The sequence below is a fragment of the Myotis nattereri genome (assembly GCF_964212035.1).
Source record: "Myotis nattereri genome assembly, chromosome: 10".
Classification (NCBI taxonomy): Eukaryota; Metazoa; Chordata; class Mammalia; order Chiroptera; family Vespertilionidae; genus Myotis; species Myotis nattereri.
Genome location: NC_138085.1, coordinates 40,924,824 through 40,944,739, shown reverse-complemented (window position 1 = coordinate 40,944,739; position 19,916 = coordinate 40,924,824). Strand labels below are relative to the sequence as shown.

The window sequence follows — 19,916 nt, the reverse complement described above, 5'->3', positions numbered from 1 at the left end:
TGAGGGATGTGAATAGTGTAGATTCATGAATAATGCAAGACTATGGGAAGAAAGCATAAAACTTTATGAAAGAAATAAAAGAAGACCCAGAGACAGACTTACTGTGTTGGGATCTGACTATCTCTAAAATGAGATAAATTCAATGTGATCCCAATCAAAATCCCCATAGGACTTTAAGAATGAAACTTTGCGAATTAATTCTAAAGCTCATCTGAGAGAATAAACATACAAGAAGAGCCAAGACATTTTTGAAAAAGATCATTGATGGGAGACTTTCGCTACTAGATGTCAAAACATATTTTAAGGTAATAAAACTTAAAATAGTCTCATGTTGGCAAAGAAATAGACAAATGGACCAGTAGAATACCAAGTCTAGAAATAGACCCATGCATTGCAACACAGCAAGGAAAGGGTTGACTAACAGTAATAGCTGTTTAGGACCTTCAGATAGCCATTTGAGAAAAAAAAAATAAATGGTTAAAGCTTCATTTTACATGACTTGTAATCCAGGTAGGATGAATACCTGAACAACACAAAACTAATATATTTTCATAATCTGGGGGTGGGTGATGAGTTGGGAAGCTTTTTGAACCAAGATACAAAACTCAGGAGCTTAAAGAAAAAAAATGGACAATTAAGCTACATTAAATTTCAAAATTTTGTATGATAAAGGCTAGTATGAATAATAATTAAAAATAGGTGAAACTCATAAATTCTCAATTTAGGAAAAGTTACTCATTTAGTGTGTGCCTCCTGTGCTCAGCATGTGTATCTTGCTGGAGGAACAATAAAATATTGTGAATGTAAAATGTAATTATTTGAACTCATATAAAATTAAAAATAAATGTATTAGAAAATAAAAAACAAACAAACAGGTGAACATGAGGTTATGGGTTAGCAATTCTGAAACCATATACTAGGACTGAATAAACAAGTAACTGGCTGGTAGCTGGTGGAGACCTCATTTTTGTCCTCCCTCTGAAAGATAGATCATACTATACTGAAATTGGTGTTTATTTTCATGCATATTTTCTAACTTTAGGTTGTATTGTACTGTTATCATTCTTTAACTGTTTTTCTAATTCAACAATTTTTTTTTTAAATATATTTTATTGATTTTTTACAGAGAGGAAGGGAGAGAGATAGAGAGTTAGAAACATCGATGAGAGAGAAACATCGATCAGCTGCCTCCTGCACATCTCCCACTGGGGATATGCCCGCAACCCAGGTACATGCCCTTGACCGGAATCGAACCTGGGACCCTTCAGTCCACAGGCCGATGCTCTATCCACTGAGCCAAACCGGTTTCAGCATTCAACAATTTTTTGAAAGATGTATTCATATTGACACAGGTAGATACAGTTCATTTTAAATGCTATATAGTACTCTATTAGATATCACAAGTTATATCCCATTGATGGAAACTTAGCTTATTTCTAAATTTTTCATAATTATAAACAATGCTAGAATAAAAAATCTTATATGTGCCTCCTATTCACCTGTGGATAGATTTCTCTAGGAAATATTCCTAGACGTGGAATTGCTGGGTGTTAGGATATACATATCTTTAACTTTACCAGATACCAGCTCACAAAACATTATTCAAAACCCCTGGGGCCAGGTGTGTTTCAGAATAAGAATATTTGGATTTTAGAAAGGCAATACAGTGTATGCGACAAATAGAACACTCTCAGCAGGGTTTGGGGAAGTATTCCATAATCAATATATTACTTTTTCTGTGGTGAAAAATATAAATATCCTTGTGATGGGAGATGAAGACAATAATAGCTTCACATCAGGTCAGATCTTGCCACTGAATGAGTTAAGAACTTTCCGTTTCCAGAGCTTTTGGATGACGGATCGCAGATAGGGGTTGGGGTCCCCACCACCTAAATGCCTTATATAGTTGTATCACTTCATCTTCCTACCACCCTGTCTCCATATCCTCACCCCTGTTCAGGAACATTCTGAAAAAAGGCATGATGTGGGGAGGAAGGGACTACTAGATATTAGAACAGATCACAAAGATATGGCCATTAATCAATGCGGTAATGACTCAGAAACAGAATGATCTCGGACAGGAAAGGAAATCCAGAAACAGACCCAAGGATCAATGAGGATTTAATGTGTGATAAAGATGTTTAAAAACGAGTCAGGGATATTGTGGGACAACTGGTTAGCCATTTGGGGCACCTTCCACCTTCTTCACCTCAAAGTACGTTTCAAGTTGATAAATGATTAATATGTTAAACATGAACTATCAGGAGGAAACATGGGTCAACTTTTTTATAACTTTGAAGGGGGAAATCTAAGTATGACATAACATCTAAACATTATAAAGGAAACGTCTGATAAGCTGACATTGCAAAACCGAAAAAACCTCTATATGGCAAAAAAAAACACCAGGCGGTCAGTATTGTGGTTTCCCCATTGCGTAGCTGCCAAGCAGTGAGTTTGGGGGCCGAGTATTAACACCTCTTCACTCCAAATTGCAGGGGTGAGAACTGATTGCTTTAACCTGCCAGGTAATCCTGGGGCCCTTGCCACAGCATTGGGTTCAGGTAAGCCTGGTCTAAGCAGTAAGGCCGAGGTGTGGTCCTGGTTGAAAGGAATGACCTGGAATCCAGTTCAGGGCTCTCACGACAGGAGGCTCATGGGACAAGGTGCCTCACTCCTCGGAGGGGCCGCTGGGCGTCTGCCTCCTCGCAGAGTGGTGGGGAGATGTGAGACTGGGGAAACTAGAACCATTCAGCCACCCGGAGGGAAGTGAGATTCAGGATGGCCTCGCTGCTGTCAAAAGTATCAACTTTTCTGAGTTGGTTTTTGTTCCCTGTTTAAAAAAAAAAAAAAGAATTCTAAGTGGATCCTGAACAAAGTTAAAAGACAACCTGGGAAAATATTTGCAAAATAATTAAACCCCTAATAAACAAAGAGCTACAAATAAATATGAAAAAGGAAACAACCTAATTTTTTAAAAAGGAGGCAGAATATAGCCACTTCCAATAAGAAGAAATAGAAATGGCCAATAAACAATACAAATAGATGCTTATGCTCACTTTAAACAATGTAAATAAAACAAAATGTCAACATTTTTTACATATAAGGTTGGGAAGAAGGAAAAGTATGGATATTACTTAGGGCTGAGGATACAGAGAAACAAATTCTTGTCCTGTGGGAGAGGGTGGTGTAAATCAGTGATTTTCAAAAGAGTACTACACAGTATTTCTATTAACATTTATTATATTTATAGCCTTTAGCCAATCAATTCCACTCCTGAAATATTATGTTATAGAAACCCCTAAGCAAGAAGGCAAAGATATTGTTTTTAGTTGTGAAATAGTGTTTTGTCTCAAATATTCATCAATTCAGAATTAGTTAAATAAACTCAACGTACACCTATGCCTTAAAGGAAGTACTTACGGGCTTCGTAAAGGATGAAGAAATCCCATACGTTGCCATGAAAGACGTGTCAGACACATTGGGAGAGAAAATATAACTTTGTGTGGGGGAAAAAGTCAGCATCTCCATATTGAAGTGATCTGGAAGAACATCGCCATCCTGTCGGCCGAGATTATATGTGGGGAGTGGGATGGGGCTCAGGGGGGGAGCCCCGGGACCTACACGGAGGCATGGAGCCACAGCCACCGCCCCACCACATCCTGCCGGTGGGGAAGTGAGCTGCGCTCCGGTTCCTCCCCTGGCGCAGGCTGTTTCACCCTGTTCCCTGCTCCAGGGCACCCGGAGAGGGTGGTCCACGTGTGTAGGGAATTTCAAAACCATAATAAAACGGACTTAAAGTTGGTTTGTTTTCTAGGATCACCATATGCTTTCCCAACAGGTCCATGACAGAATACTGCTCCCAGCAGGGAGGCTGCTCTCACAGGGACTGTGCCCCCTGCACGTGCGATTCATCCGGTCTAAGGCCCTGGTGCCACTCGCTGGGCAGGGGCTGCAGGGCATCAGGCGTACAATGTGGGTCCTGCCTCTGAGATCTCAGTTGCAGAGGAAGCATCCGGCAAGTGCGCTCGTAAATCCAGACATCCTCAGTCTCCCTGGGGCGCAGCCACCTGCTGCAGGCCCGCCCCGAAGCTGCCCCCTCACCAGGCCAGGCTGGGCTCTATCTCCACCTTCCTGCCTACAGGCCCTCATGCTGCCTTGCACCCGAGGCCCTGCTGGTTCCCCTCACCCTGGGGCTGTGGTGGGGGGACTCTTTGAACTTTGATCTTCCTCTGATGCCCATCTTTGCCTCCCGCTGTCTCCATGTGGCTCCAAAACACTCCCTGAGGGGGCCACTGAACATTCCCTTCCTGGAATCTTCCTTACAACCTTGGCATCATGGCTGCTCAGATGGGGCTCTGGAGGCCTTTCGCTGGGCAGTCTGGGGCCCGTCGCTGTGCCCGCGGAAGGGGGTTTCCCCAGCAGGCTTCTCTGGAGAAGGGGTTCACTGGGGAGGGCCTTACTCCATCCGCTTTAAAAATAAGCACTTCATGGAACAGAAAGAAAAGCCATCCAGCCCGCCGAACCTGAGCCTGTAACCGAGAGCGGAGTGTGTGAGGAGAACAAGAGGGAGACCCAATTAATTACCGTAGAAGCAAAGGTAAGAGTTGGAGATTACGAGACCTATTTACAGGGGGAAATAGGCCCATCATTGAGCAGAGAGAATGGAAGGATTGTTTAGGGCCAGAAAGGCGTCTCAATGTTCAGATTCCATTCCCTTTCTGGAGCTCTGGAGAGAGGAAGGTCAGAGCTTGGGTTTGGAAGGTATACTTAGCAGGGGTTTGGGCTGGAGGGGGCTGTTGTCCTGCATCCATTCTGGGCCACATCCTGCCCCACCCAAGGGGACAGCACTGTGGTCCTCTCTGGGGTCCCTGTGTGGCTGGCCATGGAAGGGCGCCCCGTGGGAGGCCCCCATTACCATCACAGTGGCTGACGCCACCGACCCCATCCAGCAGCTGGGCCCCAAGTGCAGGGTAACCCTAACCCCACCGGCGATTGAAACAGATAGAGGGGGAGCTCTCCCACACAATGCCCAGGCCCCACTTCCCTCCTCCTCCTCCTTCCACTTCCTCCAGTCTTTGTCCTCTGGTCCCTGGGGTCCCCAAGCCTCTCTCATTCCAGCAATCACTGCCCATTAAATTCAAATCTGAGGCCTTTGGGGAAAGGGTCTGGCACTCTCTCTCCTGCCCTCCTCTTATCTGCCTCTATTCCCCACCCCATCTGCCTGGTGAGCAGATAAGCTTGGCTGTGAGAAAAGGGGCAAGCGGTGGCTGCTTCACATCCGTTCCTGTTAGCCCCCCCCCCCCCCCCCCAGAGCACCTCCAGGCTGCAGGGCTTCTGTGGACAAGGCCTGGGGCCAGACATTGGGCCAGGCAGTGCTCAGACGCTTTGGGGCGAGTCGGGTTCACTGTGGCTTTGACAACCCCAAGCCCCTGTGCTGGACCCTCTTGTTTGCAGTCTCCCCAACCAGCTGGGAGTGTCTGTATCCTCAGAAGGGCAGGGCCTCGTGCCCCCCTCGGTTCCCTCCGCTGGTGTGGAGAGAGAAAGCTAGGAATGATGGCTGCACTGCCTTCTGGTAGGACCTGGGGTTCGCGTGGGGGCTTCTGGAAGAGGCAGGTGCCGGAGTTCCAGGTCCTGAAGACGCTCCTGCCATCAATCACTAGAGGCAGAGGGAGGAGGCAACTGCTCAGAGCCCTGGCGCCCCTCACTGGAGACCCACAGTTCCAAAGAGATTTGTCCGATGCTCAGCCACAGGGGAAGTTATGGAATTGGAGGGGAGCGAGGGAAAGGCCTTAAATATAGGACAATGTCTAGGTACCGGCTAAGTGCTTTGACCATCCAGCTCATTCACACTTCACTGCAGCCTGTAAGTTAGGGACGACTGTTCTGCTCTCACTGACAAGGATTATTGGGTTTGGGGAGGTGCTGAAGGCCGTCCAGCCCGTGAGTGGTGCAGCCGGGACTGAAGCCCGGCTCAGGCATCAAAGCCCCGTTGCAATATCCAGACCTCTTCCCAGCCTATTCCCACGGCGGCGTCATGCCAGCCGCGGGCACAGGCAGGCTGGGCGCTGCTGTGCCACTTCCATCCGTACTCACCGCGGCTTCAGATGTGCCCACCAGGTTCCTCACCGTCCTCCGGGCACATACCTGGCTCACGCCGGCTTTTCACTCTAATGTGTCTGCACCTAAAATGCTCCCATGGCTTAACCAAGTTTGAATTTCATTCCTTCAAGGCCCAGCCTACTAGCATCCTGCTTTCTCTGAGCTGCCTTCCCTGACCAGACTGTCTCTCCAGCAGGCCATGAGGCCTGCCCCCTCCCTCCCCTCCTGAGCTTTGGAACAGGCTCTCCCCTCCCCGCTACCCAGCTTTGTTCAGCATCACTGTCTTGATTGGGAAACTTCCCATGGTGGGGCCTGGTATCCCAAACACATTGGGCCCACGCTGCCTCGCCTGGTGCTCCCCATACATCAGGCATTTCAAAGGTCATTCCTCCTGATGAGGACACCAGTGTGAATGCACAGACAAGAAAACCTAACCAGGTGCTCGGGGTGTCTCCAAGGGCTCCTTGCTTGTCTGAGGGCAGGCTGTCCTCCCCACCAGGCTTGGCTTCTCTAGTCCCCGGTGCAACGCCTGTCATCCAACCGCCTGCGCCCCGTACAGAGACGGCGGAGAACAAACACCAGAGACAACACGTGGCTTCCGAAACAGGCAGAGGCCTTCTCCTTTAATAGCAGGTGAAAGAGGAGCGTGGACAGGAGGAATGACATGCTCTTTACACACAGGAGGTTCTCCAATAACCGGGAGGCCCATCTGCATCAGTAAGTAGCTTTACTAGTCCATTTTTAAAAAGTTCCCTTTAGAGTTAAAAATGGACTCTCCTAAATTTCTGCAGTAAATGTGCAACTATTTGTGCAAAATAAAAAGGCCATTTCCAACATATGAGTGAAAAGGAATTGTGAATTTAGGCAAAAAAAAAAAAAAAAGAGAGAAAGAGAAAAAGGAAAGAGGCAACTGAGCCGCCAGGAGCAGAGCCCTGGGAGGAGGGAGGCTACGGGGGTTTCTGCAGCGGGCCCAGGGCGTGTGCTCAGGGGCCTTAGAGGAAGGTCCTGGCCAATGCCATCTCGGGGACAAAGGGCCCTGGGTCTGGACTTGCTGAGCAAGCACGTGCCAGGTGTGCAGGGCAGCGAGGCGGCCGAGGCCAGGAGACACTGGGGAACGCTCTCCGGAAGCTCTGCATTCCCTTTGCCAACAGGGATTCTGCCGGTTCCAGGTTCCAGGTCCTGCTTTCCCCACCAACCAACAGCCTCATTTACAATCTACTCAGAGAGACTTCCCGGCCGAATGTTAAAACTATGCAAGGTCCCTCTGTTACTACTGAAACCTCAGGGTCCCAAACCACACTGTCCTTTAAGAAACATGAGCCTGGATCCCCCAAGAACTTGGCCAAGGGTTTATGCCAACTAGAAGGCTGGTAGGCTTCCAGCCACCCATGTTCTCGCCCTCTTGCTGAGGCTCCAGGCACTTGTGCATCTCAGGGCATCTGAGGCCAGAGCTCAGGAGACAGAGGGGCTTGGGCACAGGTCCTCCCAAGGGCTGGCCCAGTGAGAGGCCTCCAGACAAAAGTAGAAAATCCTGCTTCACCAACGCAAACTTGGGCATTGCTGGCCCCTGATTTTACCTTCCTGTGCCCGGGAACAGTGTGTCTACAGACAGCTCAGACAGAGGCGGGCTGGGAGAGGGGAGAGCTGCCACAGTCACCTTGAACTTGAACAGGCTTTTCCTTGAAGGGCTGTGAGCAAAGGGAAGGACAACCCTCTCTCCCCGCCCAGGTTTCCTCTCTAGCACAGTCTTTCCAGGGGACAGGTCTGAGACCAGACCAGCAATGCTGACAAAAAGACAGACATTGGTGCACTTAAGGACCACCCCATTCCCACCCCACAGTTTCGGTGCTCAAAGCTCAGGGACCTCGCTGCAAACCGAGTAGAGGGAAGGAGGGCCTATGGGCCACTTTTAGCAACCGGACTCAGATTAGTGTCACTGTTCCTGGCTTTTTTCAATAAAATCCAAGGCGTGGGAGATGGCATCTTGGTGTCATTGCCACGGGCCCCTGCCTTTCCTTGGCCTTTGAAGTTCTGGGGGCAGCACTCCTCCCCAACCCTCATCCTGAGACCCGGGCCCGCCCGCCCAGCCCAGGGGTGCCTCCGGAGGCACCTGCAGAGCGAGCACACGCGCAGCCTGGTCCCCCGGCCGGAGGAGGCTGCGTGTCCCCGCATATGCTCTTCCCTGTGTTCTCCAGTCGTGATGAGTGAGGGAGGGGCCAGGGGTGGGGAACGACAAAGGAAGCACTGCCCTCCCCAGAAGCGACTTCGGCAGCGGACAAAGGAGGCGAGGATTCTGTCTGATGGGACATGGGAGTGTCTCCTCACATACCGCGACTGGACATACCTGTGTGGCTCACTTGTAATTGTTTGTGCTGCGCAATTATACTCTTGCCAGGAGCGCCAGTGGGAACTTCCTGAAGTGTCTCAAAGTGCAGGCTCCTCTGAGTGGCCGCACAGCACAGCCCCTGCGTAAGCCTCAGGAGCTGGTGGGTGCGGCTCTCTGAGCTCGCTCCCGAGTTTGGGGGATAGGATCATAGATAGTGTTTCTCAGACGAGGCCCACAGATGGCTGTGGGGATCTCGGAAGGGGATGGGAGCCTGGGGCCAGAGCTAGAGCTTCCGTACCCAGGATACGACTGAGGGAGGGATGGCTGGGCCGGAGGTGGCAAACCACTAGCCAGGAGACACCCCTTCATGGTGGCAGTGGCTCCATCACTAGTGGCTGCCCCCATGGTGCAGAGCTGGTGACATTTCCTGTAATGATGGTGGCCAGAAAGCTGATTTTAAAACACAAAGGAACCATCTCAAGTCATCTTCAGGTTTTACCTAAGGGTCAAGTAAGGGCCATTTTCAGACTTCTGGAATCTGACCTCCCCCAGTGACACTGCGGGGAGGCAAGTCTGGAGTTCTGTGAGGGGTAACTGGTGACCCGCACCCTGAAAGAAGGAAATGAGATGAATGGGGAAGGGGCTGGGGCCCGAATAGTGAGCCATGGGGTCCAGCTATGACCCCTGCTCTATCCTGCCACAGAAGAACTAGCAGCAGAAGCACTGGGCCAGATCCAGGCTAAAGAATCTGCTCTCCGCGGGGGACCAGAGGGAAGTTGTCACCTTGACATCTGCCACGCTTGTCACCGGCAAGTGGGAGCGGGAGGAGGAGAGGCGCCCCCAGGACTGTGTGGCCTTCCCCACACTAAACAGCAACGCTGTGCAGGCCCTTGCCTTGCATTGGCCCCACCTCGGATGAACGGGGTACCCAGGGGTGAACAGGATATACTGTATCATCCTTTTGCCTGCTCCCCTCCCCTCCACCCTCCCCTGCCAAGTACCCACGGTGTTTGTATAGTTGACTGAGGCCCAGACCCAAGCGCCAGAGCCACGGCGAAAGGTGCTCATCGTCCAGGACCGACGGCACCGCCACCTCTACGATGACACAGACAGTGTAGCGAACACTCCCAAGCCCCAGCCCAGCAACGGCTCACATGCTGGCTTCCTCTCGTGCCTCTATTACTATGGGGAAAGGTTATGCGAATTCTGTACACAGGTTATTAAAAAAATACATTTTCTCTCTCTGAAGAAGAATGCACAAACGCAGGGCCAGCCAGGCCCGGGCCGGACTGCGGGCCGCGGCGCCAGGCCGCCTCAGGAGTGGTGGCTGCTGATGAGCCCGCGGAGCTGCTTGGCCACGGTGTCAATCAGCTTCTGCTTGTCCCGCTCGTTTTTACGAAACTGTGCAAACATGTTGTTCTTGCGGCTAGCGTCCTTCATCCTGAGCAGAGAAGGAGAGAAAGAGGCAAGTGTTTGAGGGGACAGCGGCGGGAGGGGAGCTGGCGAGGGTGGGACAGCACAGTGTTCCCTAACTGCCACCCGGCTTTTCAGTCCAGAGCATCCCATTGCCAGGCTAATACTTGCCTATTACTCAGGAAGCTGTCTCCCCAATTCACCCACCTTCAGAATCAGTCAAGAGCCAGCGGTGGAGGGGCTAACCCCTATGGTCCCTCCGCACCCTCCCTGCTTCATCCCCTTCCATCCCCACGTATACATCTGTTGCAGGGAAGAACCTGGGACCTGCCACAGCACTGGAGGCCAAGGGCTCTCACGGAATATCTAGGATCTGCTTATCACCTCTGAAGCCGTCTCGCACCTGCTGGGACCTCAGAGCTGGCATTTGAAAGGTAAAGCAGAAACATGCTCTCACCAGCACTTCCAGGAGAAGGAGAATAACACCGTGTAACTCTAAACCTCACTGCAGCTGGCTACTCCACTCCAGGCCTAACAAGACTGAGGGCTGGACCTATCTCTTTCCCTCTGCCTCAGAGTGAGGACCCAGAGGCGGGAGGTGGCAGAGAGCCTGGTGCTCAGGAAACAGATGAGCCCCATTCTCGAACTCGATAAACCAGGGCTTTCAGCAAGAGAAGCCTGAGTTCTCAATGGCTGTCTAGATCTCAGGCCTTGGACTTTGGAGAACTTTCTATCACTAGGCCACACTAACGGTCCAGAGCACACACCTAGCATATTCCTCAAGCACAGACCTTGGACAGCTCTGAACAGTGGTCCTGTCAATGGAGAGACACAATGGGAAGCATGGATATAGAAAGCCAAGGGCAGGCTGAGGCTGCACAGCATCCTCCAAGTCTGACTACACTTTGCACAGACGCCAGGAATCTGCTATTCCCTGCAGAGGCCCATACATGCCCCCCGGCATCTGTTGGTAACTAGTAACTGTGGCCCCAGCCTCTGCACACCAGACTTGTAGCCCTCAGCGAGTTCTAGTGCCAGAGACTGAGAACTGCCCAGACCACTTTCTCCCTGGGGTGGGGTAGGCGGGCTTCTCCATCATCTGCTCCCGGCCCTCACAGCTCCCTGGAGGGGGGGGAGAAACCCGGCAGGGGGAGTAAACCCTCGCAGGCACACTCCTTTGGCCAATGCTGCCCACTGCTCTCTGTGAGGTGGCTCTGTGCTGCGGGGCAAATGAGAGGCCAGAGATCCCACCAGGACATTTATATCCGAGGGTAAGGTTCTGAGGAGCACCACAGCTGTACGGCTCTGGCTGGCGGTGGGACTCCTCTAGGACCTAAGCCTAAGGGCCTCCAGGCATCAGCGCTGGAACACTGCGCGCGCGCACGGCCACCTGCCTGAGGAGCCCTGTGTGTGTGGGGGGGACGGAGAGGTGACAGGTTCAGAGGTTTAGGTTGAAAAGAAAGCACAAGAGTCCTCAAGGCCACGAGGACCACGGTCCTGGGTCCTGCCCACATGACGCCTCAGTTGTGTCTGTGGAACCGGCCTGGTTTAAGATCCTTTATCCCAGAGAAGGAGTCCTTTTCATTTCTTAACTGTGCTATAAATCTAAACAAAACAACACAAAACAAAAAGAAAGAAGAAAGGAAGAAAACCACTTCCTGATTTACAGAACATTTCATCTAACAGCCTATGTCATCATTCGCTTTCCGACTCCTCACACCACCCAGAGACCAGCGGCTGGAGCTGGCTGTCGGCTCCCATGGGAAGCTCCCCAATGGGTAGGAGAGAAGAGGGGAGTCTTTGAGACTCAGAGGTTAGCTTCCTTGGTCATTAGGCCTGGAATTGGGATGGCTGGACAGATAAACTCAGGGGCCCCGAGGGCTGACGGCGGCTGCTGGTTTGTCCGTAGAATGCTCGGATACCAGAGGAGAGCCCTCGCCCTCCCCTTCTTCATGACCAGATCCTGATTCGCTTTGCCATGGCCACCACTCTGTGACCCAGGAGCATCTTCTCCTTCCTGAGTGCCCTCCCAGGTCTCTGGGTCACCCCGCCCCGCCCTTAAGAAGGGCCAGGACGAGGGGGAGAGTCAAGCTCTGGTGTAGCCGGTGGTGGGGAAGGCAGGAACAGGCCAGGAAAAGGGATGAGTCCTATGAGGCTGGGAAATACAGGTTTTAGGGTGGCCTTTGGCTCAACTATGTTTGGAAGGAAGCTGTTAAACCCCGCTGATGGCTTGGGCTAAGCACATGGCTGTGTTACTGGCTGGGCCTCCAGGATGCTTCAGAGAGGCAGGCTATTTCACCCTGTGGCTGGTCCACAGGAAGTAGAGGGGCCAGTACTTCTGGGTCATTGGCTGAAAGGGAATCCCAGGGCACAGGTGGACATATAACGAATATGACATCTTAGCACCAACTCGAGAGCCAACGCGTTCCCCATTTTAGCTGGGCATGGAGATTTCTGGGATTAGGTCTTGCCTCTAACAGTGAGTCTTCTGTGGGAGATGTGGCTCCAGATCTTAAAGCCACGGGCCTCACCAGCAGGAGGCGGGGAGGTGCGGAGGAGTTCCCTCTGGTGGGGCTAAATTTCAGGCCCTGCACCAGCGGGAGTATTGCGAGCATCGGGAAGCTGAGTGGGAACAGCCCTTTACCTGGCACTGATGGGGGAACACTCCTGCCTCCACTCCCAGCCCCAAAGGAATTGGTAAGCCAAGGGTCACTCTAAGGACCAAGGGTAAAGGAGGCAGTCAGCCGGTTGGCACCAGGCTGGTTTAGTAGATTAGTATGTCAGGGTGGGGACAACTCACAGGGCAGGGATTTTAGTGTAATCATTAGTGTCAATGAGGAAACCAGAAGGACTTGCCTCAATGATGAAAAAGGCCCAAGTGAATAATATACTTACTCTCTAGATATCCTAGGGAGGAAGGTCATTGAAAGAGAGAACCATGGGAAAAAGGTTAAAATGGAATATCAGTCTCTGTCTTGGTCTGGACAAAGTTGCACTCTGGGCTTCTAGTTTCTTGGCTCTAAACACATACGTCTGCATCCTGCTCTTGCCCACCCTCCACCTCCTCCCCTTCGGTACCCAGGTCACACTGCATAGTGGGAAGGATACACCAGCCTCTTGCTTAAGGCTCCACTCTGACCTCCTAGACCAGGGGTGGGCAAACTTTTTGACTCGAGGGCCACAATGGGTTCTTAAACTGGACCGGAGGGCCAGAACAAAAGCATGGATGGAGTGTTTGTGTGAACTAATATAAAGTCAAAGTAAACATCATTACATAAAAGGGTACGGTCTTTTTTTTCAATAGTTTTATTCATTTCAAATGGGCCGGCGGGCCGTAGTTTGCCCACGGCTGTCCTAGACTCTGGTCTTTGCCTTCCTAGGATTTGACTGGCTGTATACATAGACTTGCCACATCCCCTAGATGCAGGACACTCTTCTAAGAGGCATCTAAGAAGCCGGGGTTCATTAATTTGAAGACAAGAGAAAGCTTCCCTTCTACATGGGTCTTTGTCTCTGGCCTGCCAGCTCTCAACGAGGTTAGCAAATGTCAGAGCCAGGCTGCAATGCCTAGGGGATCCCAGCACGTGGGTGATATGATGGTTAGCCATGCAATGTTCTAGAACTGACTCACCCAATCTCAGTGGTAGCAACCTTTGTCAACTAGTGACTGCCTCAGGCAAGAATTAGATACCTTTTCCAACGTAGCTTCCTTGGGACAGTCAGCACAATAAAGCTCAATTTGTTAGGGAGCAGTGGGGAGTGAGTCAGTTCTGGTGAAGGTTTCAGTAGGTTCAGGAGTTTCTCTGCCAGGAATGGAAGAGATCACTGCTCTGTGGGGCTATTCTATCCATCACCACACTCTGTTTACCAGGCTGGCCTGAGCCCCACACTAAGGTATCTTCCTTCTCTTGTCATCTCTAGTTAAAGATATGACACCCCATGAAACTCCAAGGTAATCTCAGAGTCCAACTGACTCGTACTTGGCTTAGCTTGTGGGTTTCATGAATTAAGAGGCTACACGAAGACTGGCCTCTCAAATCCAATGATGGAGACTCTGACAGCACGGATGGCCCCTTCAGGAGCAGGGCCTCTCTGCTGCCTTGTTCAGGAACTGTCCACCCCCCACACCCACGCCCCTCGCCCCACTTCCCCACACAGACCACTGGACTGGGTACTCACTTCTCGAGCAGGGTCAGAGCAGTCACTGGGTTTACACGGAGGTACTTGCAGTTGGGCTGACCGTAGTCAGCAAGGTAGGTTGACCAGTCCCACTGGATGAAGAGATCCAAAAGCTGTAAAATACCCAAATCCCCACCCCGGGGAATAATCAGACAGACAAGACAAACCCCTCGGGAATCCTCAGCATCCTTCACCACCAGCCACCAGTATACTTGCAAAATAAAAATGTAATAAGAGAAAGAATGGTTACAGACTGTAATGCAACAGAAAGTTAATGAGTAGCCATCAGAAGTCAGCCCTCTGCCGGGAGCCCTGTAGAGGTGCTGGCAGCCAGCGCTGTGAGAAACAAACTTACTAACTGGAATACAGGATCTGAACGTTCTTTATGTCTTCAGGCTTTTCAGTGAAAAGAACCGGTTTTTAAATACTTGGGTTAGTTCTTTCTTCCTCACCTCCTTCAGTGCGGGATAGTTTTCTTTCATAATTAAGTTATTTATTTTTTCATTGCTTATGCTCCATTTTGGATTCCTTCCACATGCTAATTGGCTTTAACTATTTATTTATTTTGGGGAATAAGTCAGAGCTGTATAAAAAATATACTCAGAAGTATCACTCCCTCCTCATCCCAACTAACCTGTTCTCTTCTCCCCACTCCTTTCTACATCTTTCCTCCCCACCTCTGCAGGGAACCAGTCTAGTTTCTGGTTTACCCTCTTTTGTTTCCTTTGTGCCATGGGAAGGTCCGGGTGCATTCCTGTACCCTCTCCTTTCTCACCTGAAGGGGAGCACACTCTAGATACTCCCTTGCACTTGGCTTTTTTCACTCCGTGGTGTATCTTAGAACTCGCTCCCTAGATGCTAATTGCGCATTAGTGACCCTATTTTTTATTTATTCATACAAGTGCTCTTTTTATAAACCAGACAAGTCATTTTCAAGGCACAGACAAGACATTATGTTTTGGGGCATTTTATCATTAAGCTGGCGGAACAGGAGAGTATCAGCTATTTAGAGAGTAGGACACACAAATAAATGTGTCACTTTTATTCAGTGATTCCACCAGTCACTAATGATGCTTTGCCCTCAAACACAGAAGCATTTGTTTATTTATCAGAACAGGAGAACTAAACTAATGCAGTAATTGAAGTGACACCTTATAAGCTACATAGGTTAATAAACATTGTAAATTATGTGATTATTGGTTATTATACAAAAACGTGCTGCAGTGGGAAAGGATAGGACAAGGAAAGACATTTGAATCAGGTTATACTAAGCAAACTTTCTATGATAGAATCTTTTTCTTTCTTTTTTTTTTTTTTTGCCTCCTCTATAACTTTTATCTATAAGATTTTTAACTAGGGCTTTGGCAGTTCTAAAGCTGTTTCTACTTCTACTATATTTCATTGTTCCTGCAGAACATTCCATGGCTTAACAGTACTCAATTATAACTTTGGTTTCATGAAGGTAGGGGGATGGGGAGGACAAGACCCAGACAGCATAAACAACTTGCTGGAAATCACAACGCAGACAAGTGGTAGAGATGGCTCAATGGCTTATACTTCCCAATGTGCTTAGGTGTTTATTTTTGAAAAATTGTCATTGATTTGGTCTCTAGATTAGGTATATTGCCTGAGGCTAGGTCAAATTTCTGAACAGTCTTTCTTTTTTTGCTATCATAGCTGAGAAAGACTAGAAAAATCCAAATGAGTCAAAGTAAAAATGAGCTCAAGAGCGAGTTAACTGGACAGAGGACAGAGAGCAGCATAACAGCAGAACAAATGCAGATTCCAGGGGAGACCTGTGGAAGGAGATGTTGTTAAGATAATGCAGGCCTCCTGATCCTTGCTAGTGCGTACCAACAGGCACACTTCTCCCCAGAAATGTAGCAGTGACTCAAAGGGATGAGTTGTTCGCAGGTAAAGGAGTAGAAGGAACTTTTCAGTAAGAATTACAGGCTCATAGTCAATCAAATGATCCTGAGGTTGCCCTTGGTTCTCTCAGGCAGAAAGGATCACACTCCCTCCCCACAAAACAAAACTCAGAAAGTACAAATGAAGAGCCTGATGAGGAATGCCCTGCTTGGTCCCACTACTGGACTAGTGTTACCCAACCAATTCATATCACGCCCACTCTTGGTGAGGAGAACTGTGTTATATATCCTTGCCTTCGTCACTAATTCCCATGATATGCGCCTCAACTCCCATGTAGAGGGGGAGCTCGCCAAGGATGGGGATTGTGCCTCCTCTTTCTGAAGACTCCTCATAGGTAGATTTCCAGCAGGCAGTCACCACAGACATGTTAAATGGAATTAAAGCAGGTGAACTGACTTTTATAGAAATGATATTGGCTAGATGATGGGACAGGCTTGTAATTTGTTTCTCACAACAAGCTTTCCAAATGGACCAAACCTAGGGTCCTCCTGACCAGAACTAGAAGGAAGGTTGTGTGAGAAAGAAGAAGACATCAAACAGGAGAGAGAATACCTATGACAGGTGAGAGGAAGCCCAGCCCTAGATATTTGATTCCAAGGGTCCAGGGAAGATACCTATGACTGGTGAATGGGAACTCAGCTGGTGTGCCGGAAGCCGGTCCATCCTTGCTGCTTGACACAGTTGCTGCAGGATAGAAACATCTGCACAGCATATGTTTCAAGGGACCTGGCGTATATAGCATACTGTTCTTAATATGTTTGCTCCCCTTAGCGCTGTGTGTTTTAACGAAGGTCACCTCTCAGAGAAAGGTTGTTTCCCCAGGTAGGGATTTTTCCCTGAAGTTAGGGAGGGGATGAAACTCCTTAACTAAGTGCCAGGCGGGTAGTTAATCACTTTAACTACAAACAATCATGCTTAAGCTACATAATCTTTACTCCCTGGAATGGAGATAAGAAACACCCTAACCTTTGGAATAGAGATTGATAGGATTGGAATCAACTGATATAAATACAGATGTAACAAGACAACAGAAGACAGAACCTACACAGAACCTAGAGACAGAAGAACTTCGCTGGAGAGAACATGGCAAAAGATCCTGGACAGAAACTGGCAACAGAACCTAGAGACAGAACCTAGCGAGAGAACCTGGCTGAAGAACCTAGAGACAGAACCTGGCTACAGAACCTGGATAGAACATGGCAAGAGAACCTGACTAGAACCTGGTGACTGAACCTGGCTGGAGAACCTGGACAGAGACTGGCTGGAGAACCTAGTGAGGGAACATGGCTACAGAACCTGGCTGGAGAACCTAGCAAGAGAACATGGACACAGAACCTGGCTGGAGATCCTAACCAGAACTTCGCTGGAGATCCAGACCAGAACTTGGCTGGAGATTCTGGCTAGAGATCCTGGCTAGGCTGCTGATCAACTGAACGCTGTCTCCGTGTCATTCCTTCTTCGCCGACTCCGTCCACACCTTTGGGGACCCCTGGACCTGCTGGGGCAGGACCCCAGCACAGGTGTTTGGCTCTAAGGTGACATCTGGGCTGATTCTTGGTGGGCTGCATGGGGCCTATCTCATGTTAAAAAGACCTCCCCCACCCAAGAGATTAACCAGAGAACTTATATGCGTACTAGAGGCCCGAGACACGAAATTCATGCCGGGGCCTTGGCCCCGGCCACCGCCCGCTGCCACCTCGGCCTGGGGGCCTCTGCTGCAGCCTCCACCCGTCGCCACGGCCACTGCCCACTGTGGCTTTGTCAAGAAGGAAGGACATCCGGTCTAATTAGCATATTACACTTTTATTATTATTATAGATATGTATAACTCATGGACACAGACAATAGTGTGGTGAAGGCCTGGGGAGGGGGGTGGGTGTGGAAGCAGTCAAGGGGGGTAGGGGGGGAGGGACTCGCCCCAATGCCTGCAAAGATTCCATGGGCCTGGGGTCTTAATCTGTAGAAACTAAGATAAGACACACCGACAACTAGCTCTCTTTCCCCTGCAGTGGTTCTCAACCTTCCTAATGCTGCGATCCTTTAATACAGTTCCTCATGTTGTGGTGACCCCCAACCATAAAATTATTTTCATTGCTATTTCATAACTTTAATTTTGCTACTGTTATGACTCGTAAATATCTGATATGCTATATGTGTTTTCCGATGGTCGCGACCCACAGGTTGAGAACCGCTGCCTAGAGGTTATTTTCTTTGCATGTTTTTTTCTTGAACAGACACACTGAGTCCTGTAGAGAACTGTGCTCCCAAAGCAGGTGTGTCCTTGAAATAAGCTTGATCTATGAAAATATGAGTTTGGACTTTCTATACATCCAGGATAATTCCTCATGATAAACAGGATAGACTATACTATGATTTCAAATAGCATGCTCCTCTGGTGCACGTCGCATGTCATCTGACTGACAAAGTTCTAAACACGCTGCCTCTTTAGAACGCGGCGACTATGCAGAGCGCGGTGTAAAGAGAACAGCAATTCACAGAACACTGAACCAGGAGACGTTTGTCCACGCCCTGCCTTTGACAGGATCAAACAGATCACATCATTATGAAGCATCTTTTCATGAAAGCTGAGGCCCAGGTGCCTTTCAGGAGGCAGTTCAGCACCGCAAAGCAGAGCCCGAGGCTGGTGGGCCCCGGACTGACAGGGTGAGCGCAGATACACCAAACCTACTTTTCTTGTTCAGATATGGAATCACAATAGCTGTCAACAGCTGAGGGCAGATCAAGAGCACGGTTGTGAAAAGTTCACTAGAAACACAGAATTGACTAGTGCTTATTGACCAAGATCTCCTCCAGCTCCTTGTCTGGGCCATTCATTCAAAGGGGAGTGTCTGCCTACCTTCCAGGTATCCTCGGGAGCACTCCTCACACAGGCGAATGCAGGAGGAAGTAGGAAGCAGGAATTATTTTAACGAACTTAAGCTGAGTACCAGCGATGCATTGAGCTCTTCCGGGCACGTGAAAGGAAGAATGAGACTCTCTGGTCTTGGGGAACTCAGGCTGGTAGATAACAGTACAAAATGATGTGAGTACTCTAACCGGGTGCAGAGAAAGTTCAAAAGAAGGACATCCAAACCTGAGCCAGGGAGGTGGGGGTTACTCTAGGAATAAGCGAGACAATGAGCAAGCGGCAAATGGCCTCGGATACTAAGCTAAGGAGGTTGAATTTCAGCCTGGAAGTTTCTCTGCTTGTGTTCATCAAGGCTGCTATCTGCTTTCTTTGAGACTATGGGCTGAAAAACTACAGCCACCACTTGTCTTTGTAAATAAAGTTTTATTGGAACACAGCCATGCTCGCTGGTGAACATGATTTAGGACTGCTTATGTGCTCTAACAGCCGAGTTTAGTAAAGACGGAGACCATATGGCCTGGAAAACATAAAGTGTTCACTATCCACTTCTTTACAGAAAAAGGCCGCCTCTAGATCCAGGCCAGGGAGGGCGGTATGCTTTGAAACTCTCTTAGATGTAAGATATCTAATATCTACTAACTAAGTGAAAAAAGGAAAGAAAATAGCTAAGGGGGAGACCCTTCCAATTGTAAGGATGTGGCAAAAAAGTCATTATCTTAACATGCGGCATCAGAATTGAAATGTGTTTGGGGAAATACCTTGCTTTGTGAGACCCCCAGGGTAGGGGAGAAGGGGAAGGAGTCTGCTAGTCTGTTTCTGGAGAGCGAATCTAAAGAGGGGAGCGGACACTGACATGCGTGAGGGGTGAGGAAGGAAAGCCCTAGTGGTGTGGGAGCCCCAAACAACTCTGGAGACCGGGGCTGTCTGGGAAGGACCTGTGTAGCATGGGATATAAATCTCCCTTAAAAATCACCCCTTAGTCCCAATTTTTAAACAAATCTACTGTGCTCTCAATTGCTTGGGTGAATTTATTTTTTGTTTTTTGGTGAATCCAAAGGCACTGAGTTTCACACTAGCCAGCTGCAAAACTGCACTGTGGAA

The 19,916-nt window shown here is 49.3% G+C and overlaps 1 protein-coding gene across 1 annotated transcript in view; it reads right to left on the bottom strand.

Annotated features, from left to right (window-relative positions):
• Nucleotides 1-6,692: 6,692 nt before the first annotated feature.
• Nucleotides 6,693-19,916, bottom strand: part of EXOC6B (exocyst complex component 6B) — a 530,863-nt gene continuing 517,639 nt past the window's right edge. The window contains exons 21-22 of the mRNA XM_081101107.1: nucleotides 14,018-14,130; nucleotides 6,693-9,866 (exon numbers count right to left, since the gene is read on the bottom strand). Coding sequence (XP_080957233.1) covers nucleotides 9,740-9,866; nucleotides 14,018-14,130 — 240 coding nt within the window. The 3' untranslated portion in view covers nucleotides 6,693-9,739. The remainder of the gene's footprint in view (nucleotides 9,867-14,017; nucleotides 14,131-19,916) is intronic.